This window comes from Callorhinchus milii, unplaced genomic scaffold (assembly GCF_018977255.1).
Source record: "Callorhinchus milii isolate IMCB2004 unplaced genomic scaffold, IMCB_Cmil_1.0 Scaffold1, whole genome shotgun sequence".
Lineage (NCBI taxonomy): Eukaryota > Metazoa > Chordata > Chondrichthyes > Chimaeriformes > Callorhinchidae > Callorhinchus > Callorhinchus milii.
Genome location: NW_024704742.1, coordinates 4,538,046 through 4,562,774, shown reverse-complemented (window position 1 = coordinate 4,562,774; position 24,729 = coordinate 4,538,046). Strand labels below are relative to the sequence as shown.

General features: G+C 42.5%; 1 protein-coding gene across 1 annotated transcript; it reads left to right on the top strand.

The window, feature by feature from the left end:
- The first annotated feature begins 6,763 nt into the window (after positions 1-6,763).
- zgc:195282 (LIM_TLP_like domain-containing protein) lies at positions 6,764-14,244 on the top strand. Its single transcript, XM_007899030.2, has 4 exons — positions 6,764-6,853; positions 8,458-8,552; positions 10,856-10,910; positions 12,264-14,244. Exons 1-4 carry the CDS (start codon positions 6,811-6,813, stop codon positions 12,338-12,340), a joined length of 270 nt encoding a protein of 89 aa, XP_007897221.1. The 5' UTR covers positions 6,764-6,810; the 3' UTR covers positions 12,341-14,244.
- The last annotated feature ends 10,485 nt before the right edge of the window (positions 14,245-24,729 follow it).

The following is a 24,729-nucleotide window of genomic DNA, read 5'->3' as shown; positions in this document are numbered from 1 at the left end:
GACGGTTTCTGTTGGTCACGTGTGTGTTGGCTGTTGCCACAGTTCTGAAACACACATTAGAATCGTGCCAATTAGCTGGAATTAATTGACTCATTACTAAAATGTTTGTTCGTTCAGACTAATGATTAATAAATAATTATGTTGTATTTAAAAATCTGATTTTATTGTTTTTCTTGAAATGGAAGATGAATCAAATTAATTAATATTAATGGTTGTTTGTAATAATTGTTTTTAGACTTCTGACGAAATTAACCAATTTATTATTTCTCCAGGACTAACTGAACCATGTCAAAATTTCCCTCATTAACATTTGATTTCAGTGACTGCTAAATATTTTAATGCAGTTTATCAAAGAAATTTTACATGCTGAATTAATTATGCTATAAGCTGCTGAACATCTTTGAGTTCAAATTAACTGCGTTATGTATGTTTCCACAACTGAAATCCACTCACCAGGGATCACTTACACAAGATTTTCTAAGACTTTTCTTAGCCAAAATTTAATATTACTCTATTCGTGGAAGTCAGAAACATAAAGTGAGGGGCAGATTTAAAACATTTTTAAAAATCGTTTCAAACATCTATTAATCAATGTTATTTTTTATAACTAATCACTGAAGAGAGCTTCGACGTAATCTGTTGATTGATTTTATCCCAAGGTGTGCTACACACTGATAAAAAATCAATCGGACTTTTTAGTAAAAGAAATTCAATTCAAACTGCCCAATAATAATCACAAGGTTCGTGGTTTTTAAGTGAGGCCAACTGATTTTGTGAACGTTACAGAAGTACTAACAGGCAGAGACGCTAGTCGAAGTGGGAGGTAATCTCGGGGGTTTGGACAGGAGCACTTTATGCACAATGGATGTCATGACCAAATAATATTGCAAGCTCCCCGGGCTACTTAATACTTGGGAATAGAGTGATTGTCAAGATCACTGCAACGTTTCAAACCAAATGGCAGCAGTGAGAAATTGCATGGTGGTGCATTGTACTTAAAACAGACAGCACCACCTCCCATCAGCTGGTGACATTTTATGATCATAAAAATGGAAATGGACTGAAGCACAAACTCCGGTCGGTGTCCCTATCATTCTAATCCGGTTCCTTTCCTCCCGCCTCTAGGTACGGATGTCGGAACTCCCCAACTCCACTCACATTTTTCGCTTGGATTCTTCTGTACCTGAGTCTTTCAAGGAAAGTTAAAACTCGTGAAATTAATGGAAACTCAGTTAGATTACTAGTTTAGTACAATAAACTCCCCCTTTACATGACATGATTACTACATTTTACAATTAATCCTGTGAAGCGTTTTGAGATGTTTTGACAAGCCTTGTGGGTCGCTACCTGCTTGAGTGGAGGTATATAAATGCAAGTTGTGGGTGTAGACAATATGATAAGGCAATATACTAAATGCAAGGATTATTATTATTATAAAAGACAATGATAGATGGGACTAGCTTTGTTTTGGGGGAGAGCAGTGACTAGCGGAATATATAATAGTGATCTTGTCTGGGAAACTAGAAACAGTAACTCGTGGAGTTTAATTTCCATCAATCATTTGATTCGCAATGTGCACAAAAGATGTGGGTGACGCACAGTAAAGCCTGAAGAGGTTAGATTGGCGTCAGTAAAGTCAAAGAAAGAAAAGTTGGTCAGTACTTCACAAGCCTGCATGTGTGTGTGTGTGTGTGTGTGGTGTCGGCCCTGAGAGACAGGAGATGGTGACATCCTAGAACCTCGCAGTCAAGAGACTGGCGAGGACTGGCGAGACTGGCGAGACTGGTGAGTTTTGCTGGTGTTAGGCAGATCTCGAGGCCTTCAAATATAATGCGGGGTGGAAATGGACTATTTGGCCCTTTGGGCCTGCGCTGGTATTCCCTCCCCTCCCACCACGAGTAAGATTCCTGGGGATCTGAATTGGCTTACTTTAGCAAAATAGCTCAACATCCTGTTTGCCTTGTTTATTGCTGCCTCGCACTGTTTCAACATGGTGAGCAATGGGTCAACTAACACACTTGATCTCTTTTAGCTTCCCTCTTTGTCAATTCAATCCCATCCGGGGAGTACATACATTTCCCATTCTTGTTTCCTATATGTAATAGCTTGCACTTATCTCTTTTGAACTTAATTTACCAGTCATCAGCCCAGTGCCTGCCCTATCAAGATATGTGGTGAAGAACCTTTGGTGCCTCCTCTGATTTTAGAAGTGTCCCCAACTTGTTCTCACCTGCAAATTTATCTAATACTGCATCTGCGAATCCAGATGATTCATGTATACAAAGAACAGCAGTGGTCCCAGTAGAGATGCCCCATGTAATATCGCCCCCATTTTGACCTAGCTCCCCTAACAATAATATTTTGTTTCCATTCCTTCAGCCAATTCTGTATCCATATCCGTATCTTATCCTTGGTAGTCAGTGATCTAATTTTGTGAAGGAGTCTTCTGTAGTATGTTGTCAAATGCCTTTTGGCAGTCTAATTATTACTCTGTCATGGCTTCCCACAGTCAATATGGGCTGTCAACATTTTTCTCTGATGATTAAATTCATCACTTTTCCAGTTATTGAGGTCAGGTGAATGGGTCTACAGTTGCCAGATCTGGTTCTGTCACCTTTCTTGAACATGGGAACAACATGTTTACTTGGAGTCTGTTGAAACGTCACCAGTATTGATTGGCTCCCTCATAATGTCTGACAGCTCTACATTAATCTCCTGCCTTGTCTCCAGAAGTACCGTGGGATACAGTTCATCCGTCCTGGGGAACTTTGTTGGTTTTAAGCCTCTTGAGCTGATCTGGAATTCCAAGCTCAGTTATGTTAAAAGTTTTGAAGTTCAAACAATGTTTGCTGGATGTTGGGGACATATTTTTAGAGTCCTTGTTGATAAAAAAAAACTCCAGGAAGGAAGTAATCATTGAATATGTTAGGGAACCAGATAGGTATGGGTTGGAATTCTGTTCCATGAACCGTGTCAGAAGTAGTAAACAGTGTAGTTGTGTTTTTAGTTTTTTTTAACCAAAAAACAGTATTGGTTTGTAAGTATTACACAATTCTGATGGCTCCACCGTAGCTAATCACATTTTGTTTTCAGTTAGAGATTTCTGGATTGCTTAACAAGCCCCGTGAGGTGTTTAAGTGAAGCTCTCCGGGATGCGTGAAGGACACTATATAAATGCAAGTTGTTGCTGTTGTAAGTCCTGCCTGGACATGTTGGCCATATAACGAAGACAACTTGCATTTATATAATTCCCATGTAGTGTCTCAGAGCGCTGAAATCAACACTGATATCAGTGGGAATTGGCACCACAAAGATATCAGGGGTTTCAGCACGAGGTGTCTGGAGGAGAATGAGGAAAAGGATCCATTCCTGACAGCAGCTCGATCTGACTAAAAGGGAGACATGGAAACGCACAAGACACTGATAGCCTTGCTGGGCAGCGGATAAAGGTAGTAAAGTTGGATTTTTTGGGTGGTCAGCCAGATGTCACAAACAACAACAATAATAATCAATTATTGCAATTAACAATTGCAGAAGCTCAGTGATTGATCGGCATGTGGTGGAGCACAAAACACAAACACAGGCGAGTAGGAAAGAGGGCAGACAGTGTCCCTGCCCAGTGATACACCTCAATGATAGGAGTCCTGTCTTGTGTTCCTCTCATATATCAGAATACAGAGTCAGGCCAGTGAGCACTTAAGGAAAAGTTGGGACCTAAGAAGAGGAAAGACACAGAATAATGCACTGATGGTAGTCTGTAAACATGTTTTTATCTGGAAAGCGTTTATAAATAACTATTAGGAGGAACCCCGCTCTTATGGTCTGCCTCTTTCCTACTTTGTACATTTCTACTTCATTCACGGTTACCTTCACATCAAGTTCTCTGGTCTCCACCACCAACACGGTCAGTGCATGCTGTTGCCAGACCTGCTAGTTGTCACCGGTCATAACTGGCAAGGAGTTTGATACCTTCCACCGGGCTAATCCCCGGAATATGTGACGGTTCAGGAATACCATCTTAATTCAATTTCTCGAATTACTGAAAACCCGGGAACGGTGGAACGATTAAAAAAGGGCCGGAGGCCAAACCAGCAGTACATGACCCTGCACTTAGGGAAACTCCACACGTTACTTCTGGTGTCTTAGAACAGGGAAGCAGTCGACTGTGGGGGTCCTGCCAGTTACCTGTTTAGTACTCAGAGTCACTGTTAATGAATCCCAGTGGGGAACACTACCTTTTTGACATCACATATTTCAGGTACTTTGACCCACAACTCCAGGCGCATTAAGTCAGGCCGGGTGAAAATATACAGCGGAGACCAGAGGCCAAGATGATATAACTGGAGGACGTACCATAAATAACCTAGGCTTTACTCACGTCTCATTGCTAATTCTTTGTTCTTTACAAAACTGCATCACACCTTTGAAGAGCGGTCTATTACTCATGCTGAGAACTTCAAAGAACGTAATATTTAACAAAGAGGGGGAAAAAAAGTCCTAATCTGAACTCAGATACGCGGCAACTGATCACCATACTCAAGGTGAATGTGATCCATCATCATTAAGTGATTCTATGTATACAGGAATGTCTATCTTGTAGCAATTTATCTTGTCACTTAGTTCAGCGCAGTGCATGTTTTTTACACGGTGTCACCCGGTGTCACCTCATTTTTGGGAACTTGTCTAGTTAAAGAATCGGATAGCACGTTTTGTATTGTTCGGCTCATATAAATAACACCCTTGAGATACAATTCTGACAGAGCAATTGAAGCTCAAAGCAAAAAGCTGAATGTTTAAACTCCCCACAGCTGTTCCCTTTCATCTCGCTGGTGGAGAAAATCCAGATACTGAATAAGAAATATTTCCCTTGCAACCACCAAGTAAAATGGATGCTGCGGTCAGAGGAGATCCATCTTAACAGCGTTCAGAAGACGTGCCGCATTCATGCAGTCATTACATCCCGCTTCATCTTGATCAATAGCAAACCTGTCTCATTTCTATTGTTCTTTAATACATATTAATACCAATTCTTATACCGATTCCTTTTGGGGCTGAACTTTTGTGCTTATGATGAGGGACGTCAGTGCTGGAGGATGGAATGGAACACTTTCCTTTTGTGGTGGGGGGGTGGCATTCGGTATTGAGGTTAAGGAATCTGATTTGCGATATTTCTTAGTGGGATTGATTAACAAGCTATTTGTCGGGGAAACCTGCTGGAATTCCTGCGGGAACGCCGTTCCAGAATTGGCCGGGGCCAGACCCATGTTGCTTTGGGTCAGCGTCACACACGGACGGCTGCCACAAGAACTCCCCAGTTCCAAGTTCCGCAACTTGAATTCCTTATTAAGAAATCCAGTTAAGAAATACTGCAAATTAGACCCTTATGGCTACACATCGTTCTGTCAGCGATCTCCTGGGAGCTCCGTGAGACATCTTTGCAGAGCTGGCTGTTCCTCTTGCTTGTGGCAGTCCTAGCAGCGTTCTGGTATTTCCTGCTGCTTCTATGATTGCTAAAGCCTGTGCGTGCCTGGACTGAGAACTCCTGCTGGAAGGTGGGGCATCAGGCTCAAGAGCCACAGCTAGTTTTGTTTATCAAATGAACACCGTCCAATCCTTTTTACAACACACTTTGTTAGTTCCTGTACACTTTATTCAATAATAACGTTTCGATATGACTCAGGAAGCTCACACAGACCAGCAGACACACGAGAGGAAACAGAAAGACTCCCCCGGAACACACCGGCCTAGAAGATCGCAGGCGTGTTTGCGCTCGGTTGACCCATCTTGTGTAGCATCGGAGTAAACCTTGAAACCATATCCCAGTGTGGATTTTAAAATAAAGGATCAATTGCTCTCTGGGAGGAGGGAAGGGAGGGAGGGAGGGAAGGGAGGAAGGAAGGGAGGGAGGGAGGGAAAATGTAATGAGAAAAATTAGCGAAAAACATCATGTAACAAAAAATGAGATTTTCAGACATTCAAAAATGGATCCGTTATTAGATTGAATGTTTCGTTCTTCGTGGTATTTGGGATGTTTTTGTGAATTCCAGAATGTTACAGCCCAGGAACAGGCCTGTCAGCCATCGGCGTTAACTTATTGCAGCTCAACTTATAATTATAATATCAGAGAATTATCGCTTCGGCAAGCAGCCGTTTCCTGTTGCAGTGCTTTCCAGAACCACTTGCACAATCGTCTGTTACGTGAAATTGTGCACAAATGTGTTAAACTACAGGGGCTTTACAGTCAATAATTCACAACCTTTTACGTAGATTCAGGGAGGATAACTCAGAGTGAAGCTGCTGGGTATTAATTGATATGTCGATGATATTTGTACACCCAAACGTGAATTTTGCAATATTTTAGATCAAAAGAAAACAGCTCATTACAACAAGTAAAAAAAACCTCCCCCATGTTTGACCACAATACAATAACTGTGGTGACAAAATAGCTGTTAAAACCTACAATGAAACATCTCCCTGTTCGACATTGTGGGAAGACTGTTTCTGTCATTGCCTTATAACTTCCATGCACGTTAAAGACAGCAATAGAGATAAAATGCGAAGCGGTTTGCAACCTTCCTTGAGAATGCGACTGCAGAGAGTATGACTGAGGCATAGGAACATTTAAAAATGAGTAAAGCTGGTACAAGGTGTCTTGGACTGAATTGGTTGTTTGTTTTTTAAAAAAATACCACATCCTCCTTTTAAAGTGAAGCACGTCATGCTCTTTGGTTTTCCTGTCAGTTAGAAATGTTCATTTTCACAGACTGCGTATCGGGTAGGATTTGATCGAGACAATCCGCTCTTCGGAAGATGATTTCGTACTGTCCGATCTGTGGGAAACCCGTCTATTTTGGTAAGTGCAGCCTTTTTGGCAGTGTTTCGCTGTGGCGTTGGAGTTCCTAGGGTCACCATATTTTGTGAAGCAAACCCGGAGACGCAGGTAAAAAAAAAAGAAGTTGCTGATGCTGATGCTGTTACTGGAGAAATGTGTTGGATTAATGGATGGGTCCCTCTCGATCAGTGTATGTATCTGTTGTAGAATGTTATCGTTCTTGCTCAGTTCGTGGCTGAATTCAAGACGGGGCAAATTTGAGCCCAGGGACACAACACCTCACACAAGGACCGTCCCCGGAAATCGAGGAACTTGTGGTCAATATTAAACCGAGTCCGAGCAGGTGTTGTAGTATGTTCAGTCCGTGTGTCTAACGTTAATTAATTTGGTTGCATGTTATAGTGTGACCTTGTAAGGCATTCTTATACCTGTTATTCTTTCTGACAGTACCACTGTGTTTGTAAAGGTTTGGGGTTTGTTCCGTAATCCGGGTTTGGGTTTAAGATGTTAAGAATTATGTCAGGAATATGCGATGATCGGGGTGGCAGCCGAGAATGGTCCTGTTCAGCCCATTTCCCGCTTCAGGTCAGTTAGCTCTCGGAAGGAAAAGCAATACAAACCCAAGCCGGTGGCGGGTTTGCTGAGAAAGAGAGAGAGAGCGAAGCCACAATGAGTTCTGTGCACCATCTGGTGAGTGACAGGAAAAGGCCTGGTGGAGAGCATCGTTCATTTCCACCACAGGAAGGAGCTGATATCTGTGGCTTAATTTACGTTGCTGGTTTAGACAGTGTCTCTTTTTTATATTAATAATAATAATCCTTGCATTCGCTGTAGCATCTCAAAGCACTTCGCAGAATATACTGTAAAGTGTGGTGACTGCATATTTTGTAGGCGAAACACGGCAGCCAATTGCGCACACCAGTGTCCCCACAAACAGCCGTGGATCAAATGACCAAATTATTATTATTATTTTAAGGGATTATTAAAATTAGTGCATTGAACACAAGCATCCCCCGACCCCCCCCCCCCCACATAACCTGTATGACATCCCACTCCTGGATTAATCAGCGTTCTCCACACATCCTTCAGTCCTTGAACGAACTGTTTAATCCTGAGTGTAACAGTGGAAGCGGAACTGAGTGACTTTTCAAAGGGCGACTCGACATAAAAGCCACATCTATCGTGGCTGTGCGCACAAAACAACATCGCTGCCACATCTGATCGCCCGTCACACGCGATCCAGAGGACAGGCCGTTCACAAACGACCCCAAGCTGATCCGCTCCTTCCGCGAGCGGAGAGATGACGAGTGTCACATCACTCACCATTTCACTCAGCGTTATACAGCTCTGTTCGTTCTGAGAGGGTGAAGTGTAGTGTAGTGTGTGTGTGTGTGCGCACGAACTTGGCTGGGGTAAATCTAACAACGATCTTACAATCTATGGGTGGGGGAATCCTTCTGTTCAGCATAGAGGGGTATCTTACATTTAAAACAATGGTAATAACAATCCTTGCACTTGATATAGCGCCTTATCACGTCTTCGAGACTTCTCAAAGCGCTTCACAGAATAAAAGTGGGGAACGAAAGCAGATCGTTTATGAAACCCTCTTTTCCTTCCTCGTGCAGCCGAGAGGAAGCGCTCCCTGGGTAAAGACTACCATCCCCTGTGTCTGAAGTGTTACCGGTGCAAACGCCAGCTCAACCCAGGCCAGCACGCAGAGGTAAGAACTCTGCGAAGTCTCCATCTGTTTGCTCCAGTGTCTGACTGTCTGGATGTGTTGTTGCTGCAATCTGTCTCCTCAGCCCTCGCTCTGTAAGCCGTTGCCTCTTTGGGGAATCGTAAACTATTAGAACATCTGGGGCTTTGGCCCCTTTGCTTTTTAATCATTAACTTCAGTATCTCTTGGCCCATTTACATGCAGAAATGAAACTCATTACGCCTCACCTTGATGTGCGCTAGTGCTGTGCTGCTGGGATTCTCCACATTTGCATAGCAGTGTACCATGTTTTCATGCTTGAGCAGTGGTTGCAATGCTGGTTACAGCTGCTTCGTTTGTGTATGTGCTTTACGTGTGTACATGTGTGTGTGTGTGATCTACGTATGTGCATGTGAGATGTGTGTGATCTACGTGTGTGAGATCTGTGTGTGTGTATGTGAGATGTGTGTGATCTATGTGTGTGTGAGGTGTGTGTGTGAGATCTGTGTGTGTGGGGGAGAGATCTGTGTGTGAGAGAGGGAGATTTGTGTGTGTGTGTGTGTGTGATCTATGTGTGTGTGAGAGAGAGAGAGATCTGTGTGTGTGAGAGACATATCTGTGTGTGTGTGAGAGAGAGAGAGAGAGGGGGAGATCTGTGTGCGTGTACATTGTTATGCAGCAGCAAACACAAAGTTTGTTGAGAGAAATAAGGAATGTGAATTGAACTGGAGTCACCTGGCAATGCACTGACTGAACCCAGCTCCAGTTCTACACAATGGGAGTATTTTAAAATGGAAACTTCCTGGATTTTACACAGCACCTGTTCACACAGAACAAAATTGGAACTGTGAGCCGTACTGATGGCAAATGCCTGATGCAGATGAGGCTTCGGATAACAACTGTTTAGGCAATTCATTTCAAAATGAACGACGGACTAAGACAATCAGAGACGTGGAAGTAAACATGGAAAGCATCGGAATATGATTTCAAAACATCTGAGGCTTTTAAAAGCAGCTGTAGAGAAACTGACCCTTCAGTTGGCCGGTGTAGTGCGCTCAAACAAGATGAGTCTCGCATGCAAAAGAATGCCATCCATATTTTCAGCTCCCCCCTCCCACACCCAATTTATTTCTATGCTGTGTATTTGCTACGGTGTCCTGGTCAACAGTGTTCTGCTTACTCATACAGTCACTACGTTTTACAGAAAATCCTGTGAAGCACTTTGAGACATTTTGACAATGTCATAACAGCAGTAATAATAATCCTTGCATTTGGTATAGCACCTTTCACACAAGGAAGAAATCTCAAAGTGCTTCACAGGATAAAACAACAACAACTTGCATTTATATAATGTCCCTCGCACAGGGTTAGGATCCAAATGTCCCACACAGAGCTGTGAGCAATTTTATCTGAGGGATGTTGGCTAGGACACCTGTAGAAATTCCCTTCTCTTTTCAAATGGGATCTTTGACATCCACCTGAATAGGTGCCATATAATAATCCTTCCATTTGATATAGCGCTCTATCACGTCGTCAAGATGCCTCAAAGTGGTTCACAGAATATACTGCAAGACGCAACTTTCATTCTATTGTCATCTGAAAGAAAACAAATGGGTTAATATTTCAGGGGAATGGGTTAAAATATAGTGGGAAAAGGTCAATATGAAACGCATGCCACTACTATCCTACCCAAAATTAAGCAACTTAGCAGAGAGAAATAAAACTTTGATTTTTTTTTAGACTTCTTTGCCCAAAGAAAACAAGAGAAAACTCCACAATGGGAAATGTATTAATTGAGATAATAATAATAATCCTCGCATTGATTTATCACCTTATCACGTCGTTGAGACGTCTCTAGAAAGAATATACTGTAAAGAGGATTGACTGTGTATTTTGTGGGCGAAATGCGGCAGCCAGTTTGTGTACAGCAGCGTCCCACAGACAACCATGGAGTGTTGTCGATTCAACAAGACCAACACTCGGTGACTGATTTTATTTGGGGGATTCGTTGCCTGAACAGGCAGATGGGACCTCGGTTTAATGTCTCATCCGAAGGACGGCACCTTCAACAATGCAGCTCCCACCCCCCCAGCACTGCATTGGAGTGTCAGCTTAGACTATATGATTCCATGTCCGGACGTGGGGCTTGAACCCACAAACCTTCTGACTCAGAGGCGAGAGCGCTACCAACTGAGCCAGGCTATCGCACTATGTTACGAATGTTACAAAGAGAACAAATGTCCTTCTAACCCTAAAGAGTTTAAATATAAACTAAGTATTTATATCAGATGTGAACAACACCCTGTTCTTTCTTTCCCTTTCCTCAGTACGATGAGAAACCGTACTGCAATCGCTGCTACCTCCAGCACTTTGGACAAAGAGGTAAGAGAGCATTGAACCGACAACGCACTCCATCACATCCCAATCACCCGAAGCATAGAGGCTGATGAGCTCATCCACTGCCTGACAGAAGTAGAACATCCCACCATCTCCTTTAAACAAAAGGCTTCTCTGATCCAATCTGCAGAGATTATCTACTCCAGCTTTGTGCTCCATAGAGGCAAAAGTTCTCAGTGACATTGACCCATATAACCCACTGCTTTCTGAGGCCCATCTAACAAGCCAGTTATCCATTGATAAACTCTCCAGTCACAGATCAGCTCACATCACACATCATTCAATACATTTGACACACATTTTTTGGTGTTTTTCTTGAGCTTTTACCAGTTGTGTTGAATTGAGTAAACTGACTCCTCGGGGAATTAGTTTGAGAGAGTGAAACGACCATGCATACGTTTTAAAACAGAGCAGTAGTTCTGTAAGGGAAAAAAAACCCTCAAATAATGGCAGTTTCATTAATTTTATTCTTTGCTCTTCTCAAATGTAATATGCCAGCACCCAGTATTAGAAAATGACCCCAAAACATTTCAGATATGTGTTTACTTAACGGATTATCCCATTGCACAGAGAAGTGTGGCAGAACTGCTTTAGGAATCAGCACGACAGCCACTGGTGTTGTCGAACCTGTCCTGTTGATATTGTAAGATGGATTTCACAGATGCCAGAACAATATAAAACCTGTATGACTACATATCTGGCTACTATGCCTCTAACACCTCAGCAGGAAAACAGTCACTAGTCTGTCTGCAATGAGAGAGGGTTAGTCAGGCAACTGTCCGGAAACCCTAAGGCCTGAAATTCCACCTAACCTTACCTTGTAATATTTTGTATATAGGAATATTAAAGGACAAATTATATAAAGCCCCAAATTCTGGATAGTTTTAACCTGCAAGATCCTTTTGTTTCAAAATTTAAAGACACGGCATTGTGGAACGTTGTTGAATTCGGCTCTAATTTGAAAGTCTTTTTTTTAATAACTGTGGGAAACTGGCTTCCAAATTAAGCCTGAATTTAACAATTTTCCACAATTAAATTTGAAGACAAATGGTCTTACAGGACGAGACGAGATGGATTTTCGGGTCTATAATAATACGCTTGGGTTAACAATGGGAGGATCAGTGATAGTTGGGGGTAATCTGATGGAAATGCAGGGTTTGATAAAGAAACTTCCGTGCAATATATCCACAATGTGTGAGAATTCGAAGGTTTCAATAAGTTTCGCATAAAAACAATTCAAATGTTTAAGATTGATGTGTTGACTTAATCGTACTGTTCCTTGGTTGGTTCTGCCATTTGTCTGTTATTATTTTTTTATTATTATATCTGCATCCGCAGGAAGACAACCAGCAACTCGAGCATCTCTTGGAGCAACTGGATCCAGTGTTGCCGTTGAGGACCAGAGGAGCACTTAGACCTTGTGAAGAATCTCACCTCACTCAGCGATGAACAAAATCACCTTAGCAGAAAAGAGCTGCTTTACACTCGAAACGGTTACCACGCCTCAATGCATAAAAACAACTCCGAGAGCCTTGGCAAACGAATACTTAGGGGCCGTACGCCATTACTGCACAGATAAGCAGAACACCTCGAACTTTAGCGCTCACAGCTCCTGTACTTTTAGAAATCATGTTTCTTGACAGTTTTAATTTATAATATTTTTTTTTTGCCACCCGCTTCCCATTTCTGGCACAATTCGGTTCGCAAACAGCAGTATAAAGATACGATTAGCTTCTGGCACATTCTTCCCCTCTCGGTGTAGCCTATAAAACCCGAATGTGGGAGGAAGCCAGCTGCTAGATTGATGGTGTGTTTGTAAAGCATAATTTCCTAATGCTTTCCTCAGTGTAAACGCTCATGTTCCACAAGACTCCGGTATGTTGCCAGAGGCTCGAGCAAGATTAGAGCAGCTACAGATGCACAATTGTTTTTAAGTCACGCTTGCAACTGCTTATATGGCCCTACTTGCTGATGGCTTGACAGGCCTGTGCTTTGCTGTCCTGTACAGTCAGGTGGAGAGAACCCAGTGACTTCCTCCTTTCGCCAGTTTCTCTACCTTCACCTTTTAGGAGCGTCGTTACCCTCCAGGGACCCGAAATTTCTCTTGCTCCCTTAGCTCGAATTTGCCAGTTTTCTGCAGTCCTGTAAACAAGGGGCTATAGTTTTCCAAACCGAGGTTGAATTTTAGAATTTTCCACAATTCCACTGCGATCTTAATTTTCGGGACAAAAAACGATGTCAAGGCAAAGACTGGGTGAAATTTCAGAAGCTCTGCCCGTAACTGCGTGAAAGTTTAATGCACGTTCCTCAACGGAAGGTCAGTGTTAATTCAGGGCACTGCAATTTAGTGACATATACTGAACCTGATTGGAACTGTAGTGAAATTACTCATTGCGCTGACCAGTCAGAGGTCTGGCACGTGCTCTGCTCGTTAATACTAGGAAATCCCATTACAAGAGAAGAACAAAAGGTTTGGGAGTGTGAGGGAGTCTCAGTCTATGTTTGACCTATTGAGCAGCGCTACTTGTGCAAAGCTCAGCAATTTCACAGTTTGCAGCCAGTGTAAATATCCCAACTGTAGCCAACAGCGCTGAGTGGTGCTGTGGAAGGATCTGGTTCCTTCCTTGATCACTGGCTCCTGGAGTCAGTTAAATGCTCTGGGACGCGGTATACTTTGCATGAGGGGCGTTATATAAATGCAAGTCGTTGTTTTGCTACAGTTCCAGTGCTGTGGTTCGTGTCAAAGAATTGCTTCATTTCCTGCAGTGTAGCTGTGTGATTCCACAACACTTTATTACTGTCCACCTCTCCGCAACACTTTCAATTGCGCTGGAGAAAACCCCCCACAATTTTGCCTTTCCGAGCATATGCACCTTAGCCGGCTGTTGAATAAATTACAAAATGCTTTTTCTTTCAAAGTTTTTGGGGCCCAGTCCTTGAAGAGCCCAAAGAAACATAGGAACAGGAGTAGGCCATTCAGCCCCTTCGAGCCTGTTGCGCCATTCTATAAGATCATGGCTGATCTGTACCTCAACTCCAATTACCCACCCCTGCGGAGTTTCAATGCGATTTTTCACCGTATATGCACCATAAACGTGGAAATGTTGGTGTATTCGGGAATAGACGAGCTGCTGCCTGTCTGCCACACGTTGCTCTGAGTCGATAGACGGGGCAACACAATCCACTTATTTCTAAAATGTTTTAACAAAAAAGGAAAGAAATTCAGGCCATCGAGAAATATTTTTCATGCAAGTCGATTTAGCAAAGGTAACGTTTGTCTCTGATTATTCACAGCAATAAAAGTAACATCATTTGTCTACCTTTGTTCTCCTGTCTGCAAAGTTCTTGGTGGCCCTCAGTTTAATAATAATAATAATAATAATAATCCTTGCATTTGATATAGCGCTTTTCACGTCGGGAGGACGTCCCAAAGCGCTTCACAGAACACACTGTAAAGTGAATTGACTGTATATTTGTGGGCGAACGCGGCAGCCAATTGCGCACAGCAATGTCCCACAAACAGTCGTAGATTGAAAATGACCAATTTATTATTATTTTGTTTTTTTGGAGGGATTATTATTAGGCTGTGTGTGGAGTAAGGAAACTTGCCCAAGGTTTCGCCCTCTGCCTGGAATTGAACTCAGGTCTCTCACTTGCAAAGCGAGTGCTCTAACCACTGAGCTACAGGACTCCACAACCATGTGCACTTACCGGCCAGCTGCAATGAATCGCGGGAAACATAGTCTTGAACCATTGCCTGATGCGCAAAAGAACTTCCATTTCCTGCGATTCAATGCTTGCTGGATGCGATTAAATGCCTCTGCAGTCGCGTTCTGCCCTCTTCCTCTCCCTCCGCCTGTTGCCTTTTTATTTATTACCATTTTAGTGCTGAGCTGGTCATTTGTAATGGAGAGAGATGCCGGTGTTTCATCCCATACCAAAGCCATCGTCTTGTGTTTTGTGTCCAAACTTGATTGTTTCCCAAATAAGAAATCCACACTTTAAAATGTTCCAAAACTATTTTTATTCATCCACATTTCAGATTTTCTCCCTCTTCTTGGTTTCCCCAATGGTCAAGTTGCCCCCGTGTTCCTCAGCCTGTGCTAAAGTCAATGTTTGACTGGTTGCTGGGAGGTTTGTGAGAGCAGACAAGTTAACAAGTGCTCTATTTTCCTTTCATCTCTGTGTGGAAGGAAGTGCTTTGCCTCCATGCCCCCTCTGTCCTAAATGACCTACTCCGTTAGTGATATCTAAGCAGGCTCTCCCAGCTTCTCTCTTGTACTGCACAGGATACAAGAAATCTTCTGAATGATAATCCATGTCTCATGTCCGGCCTCATGCCTCACTCTCCCTTTCTCGTTCTCATTTTGCACCATTTAGCTTCTTTATTTCTTCGATGCAACATATTACTATTCTGACGAAGCCTGGAAGAATGTTATCGCACTTCTTCACATAGCTTGCTTCGTGTTAATGGAAGTTTTATTTCCCAGGGTCTGCTGGAAAGTATGTCAAGACATCCACTCATGCACCCCTAGTGAGAAATGTTAATAATGAATTTACTCAGCGTTACAGCAGTTACATTTCAGGACTACTCATAAGGTACAAACCCAAGTCTGTCTCTTGGTGACTGCTCAGAGCTCTTATGTGAATTGTGCAATACCACTGCAATAAAACTGATACACGGGGGTAGGCAAGAACTACCTCAATTTCTTTCTTTCAGAGACACGGAGACATATGTTTTGTGGGAAGTTCCTGTGCACAAAATTGGCCTGCCATGTTCGCATACAAAATACAGAGTCACTACACTGTACAGTAAATCCTATGAAACGCTTTGAGATGTCTCAACAATGTGATAAGACGCTGTATCAAATGCAAGGATTATTATACCCAAGATTATGTAAACAGGGAATCTTAAACCTCCGAACCTATAAACCCATGAACATATGGCATTGTGCAATAATTCTTCGATTACTATACAATGACGTACAGCAATGGCTAAGCTGTGACAGTGACAGTGACAGGGAACATTTAAAGATTTAAATTCAGCCCCAAAGAGCCCCTGTTTACTTCTCCCCTAAGAAGGATAGTCACTTGTTGGTCATTCAACACGGGACAAAAATAGGTTTGAGCCTTCACGAGGAGGATAGCAGGTATCGGGAACTCTTGACTATCTGCTTTGGTGAGCAGTAGGACACAGCAGATAATGCAGGAGAGTATTGTTACCATCTGTTTACAGACCAGACCTTCCTATCCACTGAGCAATGGATCCATAAGTTGGAAGTGCATTAGCAGCATTTACCTCTCTCTGTATATGCGAGCGTGTGTTCACAAAACTGGCTCCAACTAATATCTTCCACCAGCTGTCAAACTTAACTCTAAGCCTACCCGTCCTCAGCTAGTCAATGGCCATCTGATCGATGGTCCTCTTTAGGACAACTTGTGACATCCCTAGAACACCTTGATGTTCTGGAGATCCAAGTCCAATGTCAATGGTCAAGTTTACTCATGAACAACTATTTAATCCAAGCACTCATGTGAAGGGACTTACGTTATAATGATAATAATATGGTACCTTACTCTTAATATGGTACCGTTCATGTTGGAAAATGTCTCAAAGAGCTTCACGGGATTTACTATATGTAGTGACTGCGTATTTGTGTAATAATCATAATACTAATCCTTCCATTTGATATAGCTCTTTATCACGTCTTCGAGACGTCTCAAAGCACTTCACAGAATGTACTAAAAAGTGAATTGACTGGGTGAAATGCAGCAGCCAAATGCGCACAGAGGTGTCCTACAAACTGGCGTGGATTGAGTGACCAAATTATTACTATTATCATTATTTTTACTCCCGGAAAAACAATCCTCCAATCGCCGAACAACCGGGTAACAACCGGGTTCCTACTTACTGCTGGGTGAACAGAGGCGTGTGGCGTAAGGATGCTTGACCAACGTTTTGCTCTGCCCGGGAATCGAACCCAGGTCCGCTCGCTTGCGAGACAAGCGCTCTAACCACTGAGCTACAGGACTCCACAGGTATATCTTTGCAGGCAAAGACATGCCTACTATAAAAAGCCAACATTACCGCTAGGATGCTGAGTGACAGGTGAGTGTGGGCCAGACCCTTCCTCTCCGCAGCCGCTTCCCCTGTTTACCACAATTCCATCTCAGTGCTTGGACATGATAAATGGGCTGGAGGAATCCCCTCGCTGATTGCCCAATAAGTTGGAACCATAGAGGAGAACTATATACACACGGTGAGCAGTTGATTTCACCGGGTGACAGTTTATCATGGCTCCAATACACGCATTCTGCCTTTACATCATTGCTCTTTGGCATCAAGTGGCTTTCATTTAAAGCAATATTTATACAGTTTCCACCAATATAACCATTATAAATTGAAGGCATGAACGCATTGCATGTGCATGTGCAATGTGCTTGTAGATATTTCCCCTTTCTATAGGATTACATTTCCCTTTAAATGGCTCTGCACTTTACCGTAGTTATTGACAACAACAACTTGCTTTTATATTGCGCACTTCGTACCGGACGGTGTCTCGGAGAGCTTAACCTCACTATAATTAGATTAAAGTACTGTTTGGCTTTGACTTACACACTATAAAGTACATATGTAAATAACAAATATAATGGCTTTACAGAGCACATTTAAGTACTTACAAGAATCAAAACTGTGTCTTTCAGCACTTCTAACATACATTGACTTGGTACTTTCATTCAGCTACTGTAGCCTTCATTACATTACATGGGTTCCCAGATGTTTTTTACGCTATTATGCAGTGACATTAAGGAGACATTTCCATGCTTAACCAAGATCCACCATGAAATTTACTTGGAGATGTAAAGGTAAACATTGAAATTTTTTTACTTTTATTTTACAGCTTCATCGGAAAATAAATAAAATCCATTTTCTGCTTTGGATCCCTAGTTCATTGTGCTCTTCCATCAATTACCAGCTATTTAAGATTGTGAGTATGTGTGACTAAGTCATTATAACAGATCATGTCCACTGTAACTCACAACGGTTTCTTACTTCCCAGTAATGCACAGTGGAATGAATACTCACAGTAAACAAAGAGACCTAAAAGAAAATCACTCTTGCAATCATTTGAATTAATAGACTTGCTTATTGTCGCCTGGAATTTCACTATCCTGGTGAGGTAACACAGACAGTACTAATGTGTTTAGTCACTCACAACTTGTGAGATACTTTACGGGACAGAAGGAACTGCTCAGTGACCCGCAAGAAAAAAGTGAGTATGAGCAGTGGATCACAGTCATCGGGAAATTGTCAAATGCATGACGAGTAACAACAAACCATGGCTTGAGAAGGATTATTTTGGACCCAGTGGTCGAGAAGCAGTGGGACAAGATAAACCTGAGAGAGCAAAACACTGAAGATTGTTCACTATAGAGAATACACTGGTAGCTCTGACCTAATTTCTAATTCGGGCACTAATTGAAACTTAAAGCAATATTAACCCTCAGATCAGCAGCCAAGAGATGATGATGATGATGATGATGATGATAATAATAATAATAATAATAATAATAATAATAATAATAATAATAATAATAATAATAATAATAATAATAATAATAATAATAATAATAATAATAATAATAATAATAATAATAATATTCCTTGCATTTGACATAGGCGCCTTATCACATCTTTGAAACGTCTCAAAGCGTTTCACGGAATATACTGTAAAGTGAATACACCGTATATTTTGTGGGCAAAACGCGGCAGACGATTGTGCACAGCAGTGTTCCTCAACAGTTGAGTGACCAAATTATTATTATTTTGAAGGGATTATTACTCCCGGAAAAATGATCTGCCAATCGACTAACAACCGGGTTCCTACCTACTGCTTGGTAAGCAGAGGCGTGTGGAGTAAGGAAACTTGCCTAAGCTTTCTCCCTGCCCGGGAATTGCACCAGGGTCCTCTCTCTGAGGAACGCCCACGAGACTGTGTGGGGACTGGAGGAGAGGCCGTTGACTAGAAGCCGAGCTGAGGAACCATTGTGTTTCAGGCCAGCCGTGTTTCTGACACGGGTGGAAACCCATTGCCATGTTTAAAAGTATCCAACCAGACTAAGAGTACCACGTAAGCGCATAACAAAACATCTCTGTAGGTTCCTTTACTCTAATATTAAATAATTCTTCCACATGTGAGAGATGAGATCCTTACAGAAGTGGTCAGCCCAGAGGGATCAGAATTCTCTTGAGAATCTGATGATGCAAGACTAGATATATTTTCTAGCTTGCGGATCCCAGAGCATTCGTTAAGGTACTGCTGGAGTTTTACCAGCTAAAACTGAATAGCTTGCAATTGCAAGCACCGTTTGGCAAGATTCCCACTGCTTGTTCAGCTAGAACCACCTACCCATTAGGGCTTTGGCTTGAGTTAACAGAAGTACAGTGGGAATAATCCCTGCCCCCAGTGACTATTCCCACTTCCTCGCTCTTTCTCCATATCCCTTAATACTTTTTTTTTACCCGTCTTGTGCTTATCCAGTTCCTTTTTGAATGATTCTGTAAACCATCCTCAATAGCCATTTGTCGAAATGAATTCTGCACATTTTCCTGCGTAAAATTACAAACATGTACTGAATTAAAGCTGGTAGTTAATTTTCCTTACTCCACACTACTTTGTTTACCGAGCAGTAAGTAGGAACCCGGTTGTTAGTCGATTGGCGGATCATTTTTCTGGGGGTAATAATCCCTTCAAGAAAAAAATGTGGTCACTCAATCCACGACTGTTTGTGGGATCCTGCTGTGTGCAATTGGCTACTGGGTTTCGCCCACAAAATATACAGTCACTACCCTTTATAGTATATCCTGTGAAGCGTTTTGAGACATCTCAAAGATGTGATAAGGCGCTGTATCAAATGCAAGTACTGTACTGCAAGGGAACATTTTTCAGAAATTAAAATTGCCTGTGAGTTTGAGTTACCTATCATCATTCTTGACTCCAGAGAAAAATAACTGAGAGTGAGGAGTAATTACCCTCTCGGGGGGCGGTGGGGGGTGGGTGGTGGTGGCTGTGGAGGGATTTAAAAGTGAGAATGAGGATCTTCAATTCGATCCACTAAAGGTTGGGGAGCCAGTGGAGCCGAACAAGAATGGGAGTGAAAGGCTCACAGAGCCTGGAGTGGGTGAGAACATGGTCAGCAGAGTTCTGGGTGGTCTGCAGTTTGTCTCAGGAGGGGCTGGGTAGTTCGGTGAGCAGGGCGTTTGGAAAGTCTAGCCTGGACATGATAAAGGCATGAATAAGGATCTTGGCAGGGCAGAGACAGGGGAATACATGAGGAATAAGGAAGTAGAAGAAAAGGGAGAGCTGAATGCTCTGCGCAATTGACTGCCGCGTTCTTGCACGGAAAACTCTACAATCAATCCACTTCACAAAACATTCTGCAAAGTGTTTTGAGACATCTGAACAAGTGATAAAGTGCGAGGGTTATTATTATTAGGAGGGGTATTCATGTGGAGGAAGAACACTGGCATGGACTAGTTGGCAGAAGTGCCTTGTTTCCATACTGCAACGTTCTATGTAATTCTTTGAACAGAGGAACAGGGTAACTTAATGAGCAAAGAAAGAAAAGCTGAACAGGAGAGCAAAATTTAGCCCAAGAAATGGAAAGAAGGAACAGCGTGATGGACAAAGAAAAACTGAGAAAATAAATGATACAGGCAAGGAGGAGTGAGAGACAAAATGAACGAAGACAGTCAGCAAGCAACAAGAATACTTTCATAGGGGTAAGGAAGACAGACACACAGACAGACCAACTGACCGACCGACAGACAGACAGACAGACAGACAGACAGACAGACACACAGACACACAGACACACAGACAGATAGATATAGACAAACTGACATAACATAAATAGGAATGCTATTTTATAGATTAATGAAAGTGTAATTGAAGAATAAACTCCCTCCTCTTGGCTGCAGTGATACCCAGCAGATTAACCTCTCAGCAGGTGTCACTGGATCTAGTCGTTTAATTGGAAGGATTGGACTGTATAGCCAAAAAGGTCAGAGTGAGAAGTCCACTGTCAGTCTGTATCTTTCAGTGTCAAAGGTTAGTGGGATTCCAATGCTGCCAGGTTAACCTATAATAGGACACGTAAATAATACTGAAGTACAGAAGTAAAACGACACCTCATATTGAATTCTTCCACATAACTGCAACTTTCTCAATTACAAATACTGTACCAGCATCTTGACAGTGAGATGAAATATTTTGAACTGAACACACGCAGAGAACCAGAATCATGCACGTGCACAGAATAGCACACTTGGCTTTATCTATTTAAATTCCGTAGAAAATATAAGCCCATCACACGAGCGGTGCCTGGAATCAAAGGAATAACACCATCAAAAGGAGGGACTGTTGGATCTTCTGCTGAGACAACACTGATGTGGGGGAAACTTATGCAAATGACCTTGTGACTAGATAATAAAGCATGTTACCAAATGAATTCAAATTTCCAGAGCATAACCACGGACAAAGACTTTACAAAAAAAAGCATCATCTTTCTTTGATCACGGCTGTACTGCCAGTCGATTGTTGACAGGGTCTCACAAGTAGACACGTTCTATGACTTGAATCTGTTATTTACCCCATCTGCATGGAAATGAAAGGAAGCCTATGACCTGCATGTACCAGCCATTGAAATTGCCGGCTTCAAATGTTCTCCACAAGAATATGCAGCTTCCAAATTGTGTGCAAGTGGTTAAATCATGAAAGACAAGCCAACGGTGCAACGTGTCTGTTTAATTGTAAAGCTTGAGTTCTTCACATCTCTGCTGTTTCTTTTCTTTCGCATTCAATGTCACTCAGATTTATGCAGATCGCTCCTGTGAGGCATCTAAAAGTGCTTCAGTATTATTCATATAAAGATATTTATATACATATATAAGTGGGAGAGGCTTATGTGATGAAGCCCAATGTCAGCTTTCTTTGAACAATGTTCTGTACCAAACAACAGTACAGATCAAATATCACAAACAGATATCTAAAACAAGGTACACAGTCAGTCAAATAATGACAATTGCTGCAAAAAGCAATACACCCGTTCAGCAAAATAAAAACGTGGAATAAAATGGAAATACTGTATGTGGAGTGTCATCTAATTTATGCTGTCCTGTGTTGCTTCTTCCGTTTCATTCTCTGATACACCTGCAGATTTTGTGACGGCTTTTTGCACAACAGTGGAGTCCGCCTCTACAGATGAAATGTGCTGTAGTTTTCTACTGACTGCAGTGGAACGGTTTGAGTTGCACTGTGTGTTATCTTCGACAGACAAATGATTTGAGTCAGCACTCCAAACTCTGATTGATTAGACACTCGAGACTGACCTTGTTTGGGCCCGGAAAGCATTGCATTGTAATAAGATGACTCTCTCTCTGCCTATCAGTGCATCCATTTAAGGATCCCTTTTCTATTATAATGCTGAGAGTGTAAGCTGTTTAATTTAGGGAGTAAATATTCGGGAATAAATTGCTGTGAAAGTTTACTCCATTAATTAGATCCACCTATTTAGCAGTATACTTTCTTGCCGCTTAGTGTAGAAAAGCTTAACTGGAGGTGACTGAGTGCAGTTCATTAATATTGTTTGCATGTACTCATCATGTTCAGTGGTTGAGACAGCTTGCAGGAGTCATGTGAAGTTATGATAGGCTGCGGAGCTGTAAAAGAGTCTTAGGAGGACCTGCTTATGCATTGAGGTGCCTGTCACATGCACAAGTCCATGAGCATTTATTTATTTATTTATTTAGTGTCCTTCTCATCGCACAAAGACATGTTTCACAATGCCCTGTCATTAAACTCAAGAGGGGGTGTTCCAAGGCTAAATGGCAACTGGCCCATCAGAGAATATGGCTTTGTGGGAATCAGTGCAGTTATCTCTTCCACGATACATTCCCTTGTCTGCAAATGTTGAAGCAGTCCCCAAACCTGAGGGGGTGAATGTGGATTTATGAAAAATCCATTCATTGAGCACCGAAGCCTTTGATAACAGGTTGGAAAGGAACGGATGCCTTTCTGGCCTAAATGAAATATTGTTACAAGGTGTTTATCTGTTTGAACGCTGCTGTATGTGAGGGGAGTTGTATCCTCGCCTCCAACTAGCAATGAGCTGGTTAAGAATGATGGCACAATTGTGGGCATCAGCCATTCTCCTAACATCTCTACCCAGCTACTCGAGGAGGAAGATCTAACAGTATGTTGCTCCGAACTGACCACAGGTTAGGTTGATGCGCTCGGGTTAGGGTTAGGATACCAGTGATACAGCTCTGACGTGTTCTACGTCCAAAAATGCAGCTCAAAGAACTTCTAGAAACGATGTATGTCATCCACCATTCCGTGAGGTTTCCAGTAGGCGTTGGTTTGCAGTGACAGTCACCAGTGTGAGACCAGGCTTAGTAGAGCCATCAATACCACCATTACCAGCAAGTGTGACCCTGCAGCAGTGTTGAAATAGATAGAGAGATTAACAGCTACATACCCACTGGTGCCTCCTGTGTTGTGACTCGTGAGTTCATCCTATACCAGTAAGAGGAATTTCAGGAGGTGAGAGGGCAGGTCCCTTGGCCACAGGTTGTATCTGAGGACCTTCCCGAAGGCTGGCTAAGGCCATCACAGTGACGAGCACAGAAGGACAGGAATGATGAAACCGCCAAGAGCACCTTCACTCTCTACCAATGACTTCTCCTCAAGTGACAACCAGAAAAGCTCCCCTGTGGATTCTGGGCTACTTTGGAAGAATATTTCCTGAGCGTGTGGATCTCACGAAGTTTATATGGATTTTCTGAACTTTCTCCACATAATGCTGTCCTGCCACACTTTGCCTCAGTATGCGGGACAGTGTTAGTGGTTCGATTGCTTAAGGTGCTGCATACAGGAGAACCTCCCTACGTCCTGCTAACCCCATATCAACATGTCCGCTCCCTCCGCTCAGCAGGCTCTGGCCAGCTCCACGTCCCCGCCCGGCTCGCCTCACCATCGGCGGCCAGGCCTCCACCCTCTTTGCCCTACCCTATGGAACACCATTCCACAGTCCCTTCATCTGGCCCCCTCCCTCGCCTCTTTCAAGGCGCATCTCAAAACCCTCCTCTTCGACCAAGCCTTCGATCACCTTCCTACCCTCCACCCTTCTCGATCCCAACCCCCAGCTTGGGTCTGAAACACTAACCCTCCAGCACCTTGGGACGTCCTCCTGATGTGAAACGTGCTATACAAATGTAATTTTGTATTGTATTGTATAATGTGTACCTGCAAGTAAACATACCTTCAGTGTCATCACTGGGCCTTTTTACTGTAGCTAAAATATCATTTTACTGTAGCTGCTTTGCTGTGCAATGGGATAGGGACTGGTGATTTGTTAAATTAAGGATACCTAGTCAATAAACCTCTAAATCTATTCCACTGTTATCTAACCGCCCATTAGTTGGCTTTGCTTTTCAATGTGCCTATTGTCGAATAGATATTCACACAGTGTTTGTGAGGATGCTGACATTATTGGAGAGCATCCCACGCCCAAAGAGAAAGCAATACAGTGCAGTCAATGTCATGACTACTCACTTCCATTCTTGTTTTAATAAAAGATTGCATTTTCCATTGCATCATTTGTTATCTCTCTTACAGGGATGGATGGAGATTCAACATCTTTTCACCCACAGTCGCTAACTGGCTTCAACACAAACAGGCACTTACTGACTTTATTTTTACTATATTATTATTATTATAAAAAGTCCTTGCATTTGATATAG

Bases quoted from the DNA above. Each gene is read 5' to 3' on its own strand.
- zgc:195282 (XM_007899030.2), top strand. From the start codon at position 6,811: ATGATTTCGTACTGTCCGATCTGTGGGAAACCCGTCTATTTTG. The intron at 8,553-10,855 runs GTAAGAACTCTG...CCCTTTCCTCAG, and splicing joins ACCCAGGCCAGCACGCAGAG to TACGATGAGAAACCGTACTG. The intron at 10,911-12,263 runs GTAAGAGAGCAT...CTGCATCCGCAG, and splicing joins CCAGCACTTTGGACAAAGAG to GAAGACAACCAGCAACTCGA.